The following is a 15,203-nucleotide window of genomic DNA, read 5'->3' as shown; positions in this document are numbered from 1 at the left end:
CATGCAGTCCTGTATGGAATTTGGTTAATTATATCAGGTATCTTAACACTGATTCCACAGTAATGTCCACAAATCACCAGTTAAAATATTCTGCATGTACAATACTTGCATTTCAAAGCTTAAATCATTCCTGAATATAAAATCTGAGAATCTTTCAAACAATTTTCAAGGTACTAAAATTTCATGGTTCGAGACCACCAGAGCTTTTGAGGTGATTTAAATTTCGAGGTTTGGGGACCTAAAATTTATAAATTCTGGCCATTCCTGGCAACTGAACATAAAGATTAGTTGTAAACAGGCATAACAGAGTTAATGTGCATGTCTGGAATTCAATGGTTGCCAGCAGTTGAGATGCTTATCCATGGGAAATCTAACCAAAATGTTTGAAGTTTAGAAAAGTTCATGGCTACAATACAGTTGTGCCCCGTTTATCCGAACCTCAGATATCTGGAAAACGCGCCTTCTGAACAAAAATTCCTTAAAACAAATTCACAACGTTGTAAAATTACTCACCTATCCAGAAATACGGTTTCCGTAATCATCCGGTCATTTTCACATACAAAACACTAAATTATGTGCATTTTTGTCTCATATATCCGGATGGTTGAGCACCTGTATGTTTACACACGCGATTACCGAGGGCCTCACGTGCCATAACATGAAAGAAGTCACCAGTCTTTGAAGCATGAGAGGATTAACTACCTCTGAGTAGCAAGATGACACTGAGTTAATTTTGAGGCGTGTCAATTTCCTGGTATACATTATTCTGTCAGGTTTCAATTCGAGGTCACCTCTAACAATCTAAAAGTTAATTTACTATGAATCTACAAGGAAACTCACCGACTGCTGGAGACAGCAGTAATTTCTGGGAAAGACAACTCCAGCAGGACTTGTTCTTGGTCATCCACCACATACACACCTGTCCAGTTCACAGCAATAATCACATCATTCTTAGGTAAACTTGGGCCAGCGAACTTATATGCCTCATAGAATCTAGAGAAAAGTAATGGCCATTTGTATTTTGCATAGCTGACAATGTCCTCTTTGACTTTCGGTGCACGAATCCTTTCGTTTGTGAAGTATGGACTTCGAAGTTTACTGACAACAGATGACATCCACCCCTGCATGGCATTAGGCTTCTGCAGGTAGGAGTCTGGCACGAAGGATGGCAGCAGGGCCTGGAGACGATCTGGGATCAGGTTTGTGCCATGTTCCACAAAGTACTGCTGGGCAGCAATCATTGCCAAGTCCTCATCCTGCAAGCACACACTCGTACAATAACTAAATTTCTATATCTGACACTCTTGACTGCATACAAATAATGACAGTGTCTAGTTTTGATGTCATGTTTGTTTCACTGATGACAGTTATGTACTCTGTATGTTACCAGTTACATGGTTTTACAGTAATCTGTCTCCCAGCATTACAACACATAAAGCAATTAATAGGACCCAGTTTAGTACTCCGTAAGATGTCCTGACATCATGTATGATAAACTGTGGACACTTTTGAATAGGACACTCTCTTTATGCTAAAGTTGTTCTGCAGCTATAGTTTCACCGCCTCATGTGAGGAGAAAATGTGCTGTAATTTGATGAAGTAAATGTGTCAAAGTATTAGCTAGTGAAAGTGATGGAAGTTACCTTGTCACAACGGTACTCTCCAAACTTGATGCCCCGGACCACCTGCTGGTAGATCAGGTTGGTGGCAACCAGGTCCTCACTAGGATCATGCCATGGGGCAAAAATCTCTTTCCTGAAGAACAATCTCCACGGGGCATTCCTCTCCTGCGCCCCCTGCTCCTTAGCGTACTGCTCACATTGGGAGATGGCATCCATCACATGGTCACCACCACTGCCCAGGGAAGACACCTGCACACACAACAACCTCACTTTACATTACATCCTTCCTGTTCCTACCATAGCTAGTGTCTCAGGGTCCTGTCTCTTCATCTCAAAATGATGGTGACAGGAAGATAGCTGGACACACAACACCCTCACTTTTCATTACATCCTTCCTACCCCTACCATATCAGGACTAGTGTCCCAGGGTCCTGTCTTCAAATTGATTTGAACTGAGAAATAAGCATCAGTCACTAACCTTGTCAAACAACGCAATGTAAAGAGAGAAGCCAAACTGATCCCTCAGTTCAATCTTCTCGGAAAGCTGCTGGCACAGCTCGCGGGCGGTGGTGGCCGAATCGGCTAGGAGGGTCTTCGTGTTGCCGTCCATGAATGTGATGGGCAGCATCAGTGGCTTCTTTGATTTGGTGGCCTGGAAACAGTATCAAGAAACATTCACCAGCCTGTGATAGGGTGTTAGCTCCTACCCAAAAAAATATTTACAAGTAAGTATTGTAAATATACCGTCAGCAACATCGCCTTACTGGTTTGCCACGATTACCTACCTGCAGCTCAAGCCAGCTGGGGGGCTGATTCCTTGAGCCATTAGAGAAGGTACGCCGGAGACGCTCTTCACAGTAGGGAGCATAGCCAGGGGGGCCATCTTGGATAAAGTTGCGCAGATACTTCACCATCTTGTAATGACAAACAAAGAAAGCTTGCACTCACATAAGAATGGAATATGTTTAGAGCAATAAGCAGGAAATGAAAACAAAACAAAATCACATTTAATCCACGCATGCATCCCATGTCAGTAACTGTTGTTTAACCTTCTCTCATGTCACAGAATCACTACTACAGTCTGAGTGTTTCATGTATCACAACAACGAGTTGAGAGTTAAGAATAATTGATCTTGTTTGCCAGGCCTTACTTTCACAATGGCCTCATGTTAATGGCAGCCTAATGTCTTACATTTTCTGATGGCGGGAAGCAGCCCACACACAGACACAGGAGGATCCAGCCGCGGGCATGGCTGGCCTTGGAAGGGTTCTGATTCAGCTGCTTGCAGATCTGACTGTAGATCTCATCTCTGTAGAAGAAAATTCCTCATATAACCCCTGCTGGCGATTGGTTCCAGGTCGTTGACAACAGCCTTCTTTCACACAAACAACACACTAGACATACTTATTATTTCCCACCATCATTATTTCAGAGAATGTAAGAATCAGTCTTGGGTGACAACCATTTCTCATTCAGTTTTCTTTATTTGCTCACACCTGCATTTCAATCCATATCTTTCATACGACCAAATGGAATGCAGTATTTCAATTTTCAAGTAAGAACTGACTAGTGTGTAAAAACCAGCTGCCCTAATGGTAAAGAGTGGTAATGGCCAAAAAAGAGTTAATGATATACAGTAACATTTCACAGCATGTCAATGGATACCCAGATTTTGTGTGAAGATATAGTGAGATTGGCACCTGAGTTCTGGCCTGAGGATCCCATGGCCTATGATGAAGTGCAGCTTCTCCAGGTTGGACATGGGTCGGTCCTCCAGCAAGGCATTCCCACCTCCAGTAGTGTCATAGTCCTGCAGCTTACGGGTCACTTCCTCTGTGATCTTTGACTTCTTCTTCAGTGTGAGGGACACTATCTTCTTCCGTGTGGACTTCTTGATGGTGTGGCGCTGGTAACCTGGTGCCTCTTTCTCCTGTAAGTGTTAGAGGACATTTCAAGTGTGAGTGGTTTACTTAAAGCAAGTACACATCATACTGCAGTCAATGACTAAAACTGATTTCACTATTATCCAGTGCTTCCTTCCAGTAGCAAGTCATCTAATCCATCTGTCTTACCTACTACAACAATTCAATAGCAAAATTAAATCATATACTTTGTTATTATCAAATTAATAAAGGCCACAGTATATCTTCATACAGATTAGGGGTATCATATGCTGCACCATCTCCTGAATACCATTCTATTGTATTTACACATCCATGGATGTCAGGGTTCTGTCCACTTCCTTGCTCTGACATTTGCTGAATATATACTCTGCCAAGTGTCACGACATGCTACTATCAGACAGCTTGATGTTAGGAAGGTCAGTTTCCATACCTACACACAGCACACAGGTTAATGACAAGGAGTAAACTACAGCTAGCTAGTGTCACTAGCAGAGACAAACCAAGCTTATGTCAGTGTCCAGCTCACAGGTCCATCTCTACCACAGACTGGAAGTCACATATTGCACGACACTGTCTATAGCTGACCACTGGCTTGAGGTCACATATCACAAGACACTGTCCACAACTGACAGAAAAGGTCCACCTCTACACTACCACTGGCTGGAGGTCACATATTGTAGGACACTGTCTTCAGCTGACAAACAAGGTCCACTTCTACCTTTATCACTGGTTTGAGGTCACATATTGCAGGACACTGTCTCCAGTTGACAGACAAGGTCCACTTCTACCACTACCACAGACTGGAGGTCACATATCACAGGACACTGCCTCCAGCTGACAGAGAAGGTCCACTTCTACCTTACCACTTCCTGGAAGTCACGAATCACAGGACAGACACTGCCTCCAGCTGACAGACTCTTCTACCACCATGACTGGTCAGGAAAGTTATTGCCACAACACACTGTGTCAGCTCTAGCACTGTAGGAAAGGCAGGGCAGGGGAGGCAAAAGCCAGATCACTGTGAAGTGTATGGTGCTGGAATGACTTGATATTGCCCTACAATATGCTAGAACCTGTCCCTACTACTAGCTAAGACTAATGTCAGCTTTAAAGGGAACATACTTGTGCACTGTTGTAAGCGTAGTGAAAATGTGCTCTACAGCTTCCTGGAACTGTTGTCAAATGTGCTCTACAGCTTCCATGAACTGTATTGTTTAATATGTGCTATAGCGCCTTGAAACTGTTATGATACAATGACCAATAGCTTCCAGGAATTGTTATGTTGATATGACAAACAGCTTCCATAATCTGTTATGTTAAAATGCCCTACTTGACCCTGGAACTGTCTTGCTATATGTGCCATTGTGCTCTCCAGTAATGTCATGATAACTGTGTCTACACAATGATTCAAACCTGTGCACTGAAATCACCATATGTAAAATGCTATTTTCTGTGTCACAATTTATTCAGTACAATAACTATGTTCCAACACCATACACTGAGCAGAGAGAGATAGGGCCTCTGTCCCAACGCTCATGGACCGATTGGAGCCGAATACTTTGACTGGAAAGATAACATATGACAGGTAATACGTCTTATGAAATACTAGATTTCCATAACACCAGACAATCTCCACAGGGTCCTTGAGGCATGGGGCAGGTGAGGGACGAGTTAAAAAGAAAGAGTAGTAAGCTTGTATTTACCATACTCACCAACTCTTCTCCCATTTTCATTGCCTCCTCAAGGTCTTTCTTATTGAACTTACGACCTAATGTAGAGTAGATCTTTGACATCACTGGGGTTGTGTCCTTAAAAATTAATTCAAAAGTCAACCACAAATATGTAGGAATACTGCATACCAAGTCAGCATGACATACTAACAACACTTTAACTATATGTAGGATGTCTGAGTACCAGTACAATCACAGCTACCTTGATGTTTTATCTGTCTTTGGGCACTTACCCTTGATTCCGCCATGGCTGTGTGGTACTTAGGTTCAGGCAGGTCCCCCATGAAGCGCAGAATGACAATCCATACTGCCAGGGCAGCCTACAACACAGAGATGCATGAGGACACTATCCTCTTGATAACTTGGAGGAACATCACACAATAGTAGACTGATGCTGTTAGTATGGTCCATGAACCATACTGACTGGGACAGTACGATATTCCTTAGACGATGAAGGAAGCCATCAAAACAGTACACCTGTCTCAAAATTATTCAAGCTGGGATACACTACAGAAACATTAATGCATGCCACTTGCTAGGCAGGTAAACTGGAGAAAAGACGGGAAAATGTTAAAGCTCTATTGCACTGTTATAAGGAACATACTTTCTACTTAATCCGAATATGGAATTCCTGCTAATGTGTTGCTACCAAAATGTAGATAATACTTTAATGTGTGTGTGAATACATTTGAATAAAATTTGATTGAAATGAGAGGATGCTCACCAGCTGGTCGCCATCATTGCGAAGTGGCAGCAGAGGCTGTCTGAGGGGCCGGCGGATGTAGTTGCCTGTGGCATTGGACTGGAAGTACATGGTCGCAAACTTGGGGAACTTGTAGGCAGACACATCCTCATCATCAGAGTCAATTGGGCTGAAGTTCTTGATAACTTCCATCTCTGGGTTGTCAAGGGCCCTCCTGCGCTGGGGCTCAAGGTCCTGAACAATCACCACATATCAGAACAGCTTACAGACTCTTCATACTCACAGAAACCAGGGCACTGATACAGACATTGGTTTATATCTACAAAGGAAGTACTGATGGTGGCAAAGAAACCATATATGGGGTTTTAGACTGAAGAAACTCAAACCAGATTCCATCAATTTAGTAAGATGTAAGAGAAATTACACTGTAGAGTGCTGCTGGACAGGTTTTACCATGTCTTGGTGACTTACCATGAAGGCGGAAGGAGCGATATCTCTTATGCCATCTCCTGGCTTGCTGTCCACAAACTCAAACAACTCTTCCACCTACAATAGACAAACATATCTGCTCACACCACATCTCAACAGCAAGGAAAATAATGATGAATTTCTGTTGTTACCCTCTGTAAATGCAAGATATGAGATGTTTAATGACTGACCAGCTGTGACTCATTGACTGGCATGTCCTTGGCCTGCTCGGCTTGCTCAATCTGCTGCTTCTTGTGGAGAGCCTCCTCCTTCTGTCGGGCCTCCTCCTCCACCACCTCACGCTCAATCAGGGCCAGACGTTCCTGAAGAGGACCACACATACCCTTCACAATCATGGACCACACATACCCTTCACAATCATGTACATTACTCACATAAAGCAGATATGGTTAAACATTATCCCATGAAGATTGAGGTGAAACAACTTTTCATTAACTACAACATATTTTGGCATTCTTGAGTCTAAAAGCGCATACCATGTGATGTCGCTCTGCTTCCTCTTTGGCCTTCTTTGTGTTCATCTTCTTCCTCAGCTTGGCTTCCTCCTCCTGTCGGATCCGCTCAGCCTCCATGCGTTTCTGGTACTGTAACACATTCAGCATTTACTATACAGAGGTAGAGTGAGAGTACCTTCTTCTGGTACTGTAACACATTCAGTATTTACTATACAGAGGTAGGTGAGAGTACCTTCTTCTGGTACCATAACACATTCAGTATTTACTATACAGAGGCAAAGTGAGAGTACCTTCTTCTGGTACTGTAACACATTCAGCTTACACAATGCAGGGGTAACATGAGACAGATATCAACTGAACCAGATCTGATAACTGACTTCACTAGAGACATGCATACACTTGGAAGCAGTTCAAATGTCCCAGGTTATGAAATCCAATTCCATGAGGATTCTGAAAATAGATATGCCAGATGGTGTTGCCTTGATGGTGAACTAACCTCGATCTGCATTCGTCGGAATCTCTTCCTCGCAATAAGCGTTCGTAATGCAGCCTGTATCCTCACCACTGCCACCATACGCCGCTGCACCCATTGTCGTACCAGGTGACCTCGACAGAACCGCTGGCAACAAACAAACACCAATCAGGTAAAACATCTGTACCTTAACTTACTGGAAATCTTTTGTACAAATCACTGTTTTAAAACTGGAATAAATGTGACAGGTGAGCTTTCGCACAGAGTTTCAAAATTTTGCATTCCACTAACCTGTAGGTTGACAATAATCCCACGCAGAACATTGTACCTGGCACTGAGGATGCGAGATCGACACATGGCTTGAAGTCTCAGATAGCCCTGCTTCATCTACAACAACAGTATCAACTGTCAGATCTTGTGGATTCATAAAACAAAAAGGAATTGACTGATGTCAAACATGTCCCTTTCACTGAAATAACATTGTTACTGAACACTAGTGCTGGACGACTTACCAGAAGGAATCTACGTCGCTGATAGTGTGTCCTCCATGCCGACTGGATGGTCACCACATTCTTGCGCATCCTGAGGAAGCGGCGTCGACAGTGCCAGGTCCTGACCGTCTTCTGCAGGATTAGGATCTTCTTTGTGAGGGTCAGCTCTCTCTGTTGTTCCAGGAAGACATCTTCTGCATCCTATAAACACAGCAATGTACAGTTCACCAAACACTGTATCCCACAGTAATACACTGTATATCACAACAATACACTGTATACCACAGAAATAAACTGTACACCACAGGAATACACTGGAGACCACAACAATACACTGTGCACCACAGAAATACACTGTATACCACAACAATACATTGTATACCACAGTAATACACTGTATACCACAGTAATACATTGTATTCCACTGTAGAGCACTGTATACCACAGTAATAAACTGTATACCACAACAATATACCACAACAATACACTGTATACCACAACAATACACTGTATACCACAGTAATACACTGTATACCACAGTAAAACACACTGTGGGCAACAGTAATACACTGTACACCACAACAATAAATCTAAGTAATACACTGTATACCACTACAATACACTGTACATCACAGTAATACACTGTATACCTATTGTACACTGTATAACTACTGTACACCACAATACACTGTACACCACAGTAATACACCACAGCATTACACCATACACCCCAGGTGTACACTGTACATTACAGTACTACACCATACACCACAGCAATACACTATACCACAGTAATACACTGTACAGCACAGTAATACACTTACCTACATGGTCAACACATGAGTAGTTGCATACTAATTTCGTACCCACACGATTGTTGTATTTCGTTGACCTGTGTCGTAATGATTTGACCTGAGCATCCTACAATTTGACTGGATAACTGATGACATCTCAATTATATCACTTTGTGACGGAACTACTTTTCTATTCATAACGCACACATGAACTCATTTATTCTACAACTTATATGCACAGTGGGAATGTAAACATTGTGTTGCCGTTTCACTGTTAAATTTTTAGTTGAACTGAGGTAATATGGCATTGAAAACAATAAACGCAATCAGTCCACCAAAAATGCTAACTTCGTGAAACTGCGAACCAAGAAACGGGGTACTACAAAGTAGTTTACTGTGGGAGGCTGTTCAAGACGATGACAACTGACATGCATTATGACGTTGGATACCCAGGGCACAGACGTAGTGACGTCATTACAGTGTGACGCCATGCTAAAAGTGTACAACAGTAGAATACTCACCAGCAAAATACTATAACACAACAATACACTGTACACTACAGTAAAATACTGTATCACAACAATACACTGTAAACCACAGTAAAATACTATATCACAACAATACAGTGTATATCACAGTAATACACTGTATACCACAACATACACTATACACCAGACTACTACTCCACTGTATACTATAACAATACACTTTATTACCCTTAAATAAATGTGTCAAATTCTGATTGGTTAATAGCCAAAGCATACGAAACCATGTGGGCAGATTTGCCAGGGCATACAAATGGTACACCCCGTCAAATCTGTCACGTGACACTTCAGGTTGTAAGAATGACCTTGTCCTTAGGTGGAATGTGGCTGCCAAACGGCTGATAGCTTCATAATTTTGTAGCTGACATATACAATTATAATAATAAACAGAGTAATACAAATGTTGCCATAATTTCTTTTTTCTTCAGGTCAACGAATGTATCGCTTGTTGTTTTGCAAGCCTTCAAATTTGATAAGTTTTGTAATAAACTAAGCCATTCTAAATTATCTCGATTTATGACAGTTCTGGAAATATCATGGCGAAACGTTATGTGTTTCATTCTGCCTAATGTAGAATGTTGTTGTTTAAAGATAAACTAAATTAAAAGATCTGAATGGTAATAAATTTGTTACATGGTGTTCTGAAAATTCCGAGGCAAAGCTACCAATACTGCTAGTATGTACCTTGAGGAAAACTTTAGTCCTGCCCAGCTGGTAGTCTTTGCCCTGCAGCACCTCCTTACAGATCTTCTTGGATGCTGCCATACAGTCTTCCTTGTGGGACGGCCCCACGCCAGACACCAATACACGGTAACGGTCAACAAAGTCACTGAACACATGCCGGATGGGATAGCCAGCTCGCCGGATTCTGATCGTCTCCATCATACCGGAGTATCGCAACTGCTTGCAGCACAACTCTCTGTCAAACATCTGCAAACAGTCATTACATTATAAGCTAAGGGAAATTTGAGGAATGGTAATACGAAACACTCTTCAAGAAACCATCTACCTAGATGTCAGAACTAACAGAGTAACATCAAGACTTTTAGCAGTGTTCCAGCAACATCCCAGTTGAGGAAACCTGAAATGGACTTCTCACTCTGGCTGCTTAGTGATCAGGCTAGCTGTTCTCGAAATGTTTGTAGCCCTAACTTCTTAAGCCCATTCTTAATACATTGGCTACAATGAAAGTCAAGAATTTTTAGGCCTACTAGCATTTTGAAAACAAGGGCAAAGGGATCAGTTGCAGCATGAGAGGACCAATGCTGCTCACATACACTACTGACCAACACACCACGTTGTTCTAATGATGCCATGAGTATATGAGCACTTCATATTCAAAGGCTCGCACAACTCAAGGTACATACTAAACATGACATGATCACAGCATTAAAAAGGAACAGATAACAGTTTTCATGCAAGTTTAACTCAATATCCTTTAGAATTCCTGATTACTTACACTAGGTTTCTTAAACTCATTTGGTTTGATGCATCGTACAAAGAATGGTTGACAGTTGCTGAGAGTCTTCATGAGAGCATCAAGAGACTTCTTGAACTGTGCAGCTAGTGTTGGGGCTCGCTTTCGAGTGTCAGTTCCCTGTGAATAAGAGCATGTTTAAAGGGCTTTAGACATTCAAAATAATTCAACTGGCTACGGCACCATTTGTTTCAGCATAATCAAACTTTACATTTACTTGACTGAAATGATCAAAAGGGTCCCATCTAAGAACAAATGTGAGCACCCAAACTGTAGGACTTCATACACCACGGCATGTAGAAAAATAGGTCAACCAATATCAGGCCCCCCTAAGTAATTGAAGGAATTACAGCAAATTTGAAGGAATTGCATCTCAAATGTAAACAAACGCAGCCCACTCGCGAAACAATTGCAGCGATAGCGGTAGTTTAGCGGTAATAACAGAAATACATCGGCCCTATCGGAAGCAATGTCGGTAATACTGGAAACACGATCGGCCATCTTCGGAGATTTTTCAGTCGCGAGCGGAAACTCACGCAGCAAAACATGGCGTCGTTGGAAGAAGCACCCGTCTCGGTGAAATTTGTTTTTAGTTCCTACTATTACATTTTCATACTTATCCATCTTTGACCACCCGCGTTGAATGCGTTTAGGTATGAGGTGTTGTCGGGGCAATAGCTTATGTTTTTAGGAAAAGATTGTCACTGCAGAAGACTGTCACAAGTCATGCCCCTGGAGATTGTTTACATCTGAACATCGAAGTCGTGCCGATGATTACGAACATCATGAACGTGCGCCATGAAGAAGTTTATGAGCCATAATTTTTCTTGCTACGAAGTGCAATTGACAAATTTAAACACATTTTACAAAAAAATGATGTCATATCTGGCGCACGTTCGTAATCATTGGCACGACTTCGATGTTCAGATGTAAACAAACTACAGGGGCATGACTTGTGACACTCTCCTAGAGTGACTATCTTTTCCTAAAAACATAAGCTATTGCCCCGACAACACCTCATACCTAAACGCATTCAACACGGGTGGTCAAAGATGGATAAGTATAAATATGTAATAGTAGAAACTAAAAACAAATCTCACCGAGACAGGCGCTTCTTCCAACAACGCCATGTTTTGCTGCGTGAGTTTCCACTCGCGACCGGAAAAATCTCTGAAGATGGCCGATCGTGTTTCCAGTATTACCGACATTGCTTCCGATAGGGCCGATGTATTTCTGTTATTACCGCTAAATTACCGATATCGCTGCAATTGTTTCGCGAGTGGGCTGCGTTTGTTTACATTTGAGATGCAATTCCTTCAAATTTGCTGTAATTCCTTCAATTACCTAGGGGGGCCTGAATATCCTTCACCTGTTTCTTTCACCATCATTCCTTCTTCTGAGGTGTTGAAGTCATAAACCAGTGTCTAAAACTAACACAATTTCACATTTTTCCCCTTCCCATCACAGGCTTGATCTCCTGTACATCAGACTGGAGCTGCCTTCCATCAATGACAGTACCCACAACCTCTACACATAGGTCCTGTCCCACAACATCACAAGACTTTTCTGATGGAGGTAACAAGCTGAACATTAGGATGAAGGTAGAGCTAGTTAGCACTTAGAGATCTGGATGAGTATAAGATTTTACTTCTACTGGTTTGCTGTAGGCATTTGTCATGTTTAAACCTTTGATAAACAAGAGTGCAGGTCTTCCCTATGTGACACAAGCGAATATGACCTTGCACAACTTCTTTGAGACTTGAAAGGACCTCCAATCTGTGTTGACTATTGACACAGCTCTTAGTCAACAGGATCATCTGATTCAGCAAAATTTGTCCTAACATTCCAGAGCTGCCGAATGTGTCTGGGAGGAATTGAATAATTGCATCTAGCTGGTGATGGTTTTGAGTTGAAAGAAGCAATTATATTTGTTATCAGCAAAGTGGAAATCTGGAACATTAAAAAAAATATTTCTCAATTATTCTCAGCCTAAACAGGAATTCATAGCCATGTGACAAAGAGACAGGACATATTTTCCCACAGGGTGTCTTGCCTACCATAGATGTATCACTGGAGAACAGTTTGGTGAGGAACTTGTTGCGAGATGTTTGGATCAGCTGCATCAGGTCAGCACTGAACGTGTCTCTGTTCTTCTCAAGAAACCCTGCAGAATGTGGAACATAGCTCTGTGAATAGGCATATTCCTACCATTAGTTGTGCAATCCTGATTAGTCTAATGTTAACTAATCATCACAAGCCCCTGACAGAATCAGCTCATGTAATATACCCACGGCAGAAGTTAATATTTACATCTTTTTCAGAAATTCACTGTTGTTATTTTCAAATAACTATACAGTCTATAATAGACAGCTATAAGGTACAAACTGCAAACCTGCAGTTACTAAGACATATAGAGCAGTTGTGGAGATACATCTTGTGATGTGTGTCATACTTTGTGACTGACCTGATGACACAATAACATACAGTGTAAAATAGAACCTTGCAAAGGTTTCATTACTTGTCCTTCTGTCGAGCCAACTTGATGGATGTTAGGATATGACGTGGCTGTGCTAGATGCTGTGTAAGCCAACTATGTTATACTGAATAGTAATAGAGTTAAAACATGAGAGATCATAGACCAGTGTATGAAATAAATGAAAACCCTAGCCAGATATCATGGCTGGTAAAATCAAAATGTTACCAGCCCAAAATGGATTTAACCAGACTAGACTATCCAAAGAAAATAACAACATTTTTAGTTATTGTTTAGTCGCTGTCTTAGTGATAATGTATGTCAATGGATTCCTTTGAGCATGCGATGCGATAGTTCAATGTTCAAACAGTAACTGTCAAGGCTAAATGTAATGCTCAATCTGAACTACAGATATTAAGATATGGTGAATTTACTCAAAAGATGGAAGATGTTACATGATATTTTACCAGACCACCGAACTGGCTAGCTGTAAATTTCGACCATCAGAAATCTAGCTCATCTCGGGAGGTCAGACTGGCCTTATTTCACACACTCCATACACATTTTCCATTGTGATCCACTTCTCTGACTGAAGTGAAGCACACTTGTATGAACATATGGAAGAACACCTGGACTGCTGGAGTACAGTTTCAGGCTTATTTCCTGTGGATGTATAGAGCACCTGCTGGTCAACATTGACACAGTCCTATGATGACACTACACTACAACATGTGTGTGTACCGTTCACAGTAAATCTACCTGTGGATGTGTAGAAGACAACACCAGCAAAGTGGTTGAGACCAAAGGTTGTGTTGATCTGAGCCTTGGGCTTGAGGTAGTTTTTGTTGGAAGCATGGTTCTGGTGAAGCTTGGCCAGCATTGTCTGGTCAGTCCCCTGCAACACATCAGCCAATTAGAACACAGGTTGTGCAGTAAAGCAGTTACATTGACAGGACAGCAATTCATGCTACATCACTTAAATATGATAGTATATACAAGCATCATGTTGAATAGTCTCCCCTTAGACACATGCTTTAAGTGTTTCCCCTTCTTGAGGCTTGAGCACATAGGAAACAAAAACAAAACATCATGTTCCAACAAGTCAGTGACATTCCTGCTTGAGACATTTTAGGTTTATACACAAATCACTTCAGACAATTTCTGTTGAGACTATAAGCGGATGTTATATTGACCAATCAACTACACTCAGACTCTGTTGTACTAACAATAATTTCATAATGCAAAATGTGTTTTTGAGAACAATTACCCAGCAAGAAGCAAAACAGTGTTCTTTTGAAAATTACTCCCACTTAAAATATATTCTTTTTGGGGATCACACAGTAAATAGAAAACTATTGCTCAGACAAAACAAAATTAAAACACAACAACTGAAAATGGTCGACATATTGGGGACTTATGGTCACAATTAAGAGCATGAATTATGTGTACCCGAGGGAACTTGCTTTCCTCATCAACGAGGGCCATGATGTTCATGGGCTTGATGGCAATGAGGTCCAATGCGTCCTGGTTGTCCACAAACTCTATATGTTGCCAGTTGATGCCTTCGATGTTGTACTCTTGCTGTAAGCAAACAACCATAAGACATGACATATTATAATGCACACATGCATATTCTACTGTGTATGTATGATCCTGCACACCTCCCTGAACGTTACAGTGTTAAATCAATAGAAAAAGCCAGATTTAGTCAATTCTGATGTGGTATGAGCTGCCAAGACAATCCATGCAGTGTTTCAGGTTTACCAATTTTAACTTACCTGCTCAAGTTTAAAGATGTGTCGTACAAAGAACTGTTGCAGATTCTCATTGGCAAAGTTGATGCAGAGTTGTTCAAAGCTACAACATACAATAACAATTATATAAACCAGATAAAGAGAGTGAGAATAGTTTTACACTGCACACAGCAATATTCCAGCTATATGGCACCTGAAAAAAGACACCAATTTCATTAAGTTCTCTGTATACATTCTTTTAAAAAAATAAAAAATAAATGTTTGTATCTTCATTTGAGGCATTTAACTCACTG

At 41.4% G+C, this 15,203-nt stretch overlaps 1 protein-coding gene across 3 annotated transcripts in view; it reads right to left on the bottom strand.

Moving 5' to 3' along the window:
- Positions 1–15,203, bottom strand: part of LOC137281506 (myosin-VIIa-like) — a 62,611-nt gene that overhangs the window by 17,363 nt on the left and 30,045 nt on the right. For all 3 annotated transcript variants that reach the window (XM_067812770.1, XM_067812769.1, XM_067812771.1), the window contains 21 exons: positions 14,935–15,013; positions 14,606–14,737; positions 13,916–14,051; positions 12,741–12,847; positions 10,666–10,803; positions 9,891–10,136; positions 7,889–8,068; positions 7,668–7,763; positions 7,401–7,523; positions 6,926–7,033; positions 6,620–6,751; positions 6,432–6,506; positions 5,982–6,194; positions 5,491–5,577; positions 5,231–5,335; positions 3,324–3,553; positions 2,815–2,932; positions 2,408–2,536; positions 2,101–2,274; positions 1,644–1,871; positions 841–1,256 (listed from right to left, as the gene is read on the bottom strand). In XM_067812770.1, coding sequence (XP_067668871.1) covers positions 841–1,256; positions 1,644–1,871; positions 2,101–2,274; positions 2,408–2,536; positions 2,815–2,932; positions 3,324–3,553; positions 5,231–5,335; positions 5,491–5,577; positions 5,982–6,194; positions 6,432–6,506; positions 6,620–6,751; positions 6,926–7,033; positions 7,401–7,523; positions 7,668–7,763; positions 7,889–8,068; positions 9,891–10,136; positions 10,666–10,803; positions 12,741–12,847; positions 13,916–14,051; positions 14,606–14,737; positions 14,935–15,013 — 3,252 coding nt within the window. The remainder of the gene's footprint in view (positions 1–840; positions 1,257–1,643; positions 1,872–2,100; positions 2,275–2,407; positions 2,537–2,814; positions 2,933–3,323; positions 3,554–5,230; positions 5,336–5,490; positions 5,578–5,981; positions 6,195–6,431; positions 6,507–6,619; positions 6,752–6,925; positions 7,034–7,400; positions 7,524–7,667; positions 7,764–7,888; positions 8,069–9,890; positions 10,137–10,665; positions 10,804–12,740; positions 12,848–13,915; positions 14,052–14,605; positions 14,738–14,934; positions 15,014–15,203) is intronic.

The sequence above is a fragment of the Haliotis asinina genome, chromosome 4 (assembly GCF_037392515.1).
Source record: "Haliotis asinina isolate JCU_RB_2024 chromosome 4, JCU_Hal_asi_v2, whole genome shotgun sequence".
Classification (NCBI taxonomy): domain Eukaryota; kingdom Metazoa; phylum Mollusca; class Gastropoda; order Lepetellida; family Haliotidae; genus Haliotis; species Haliotis asinina.
This window is presented reverse-complemented; position numbering and strand designations above follow the sequence as displayed.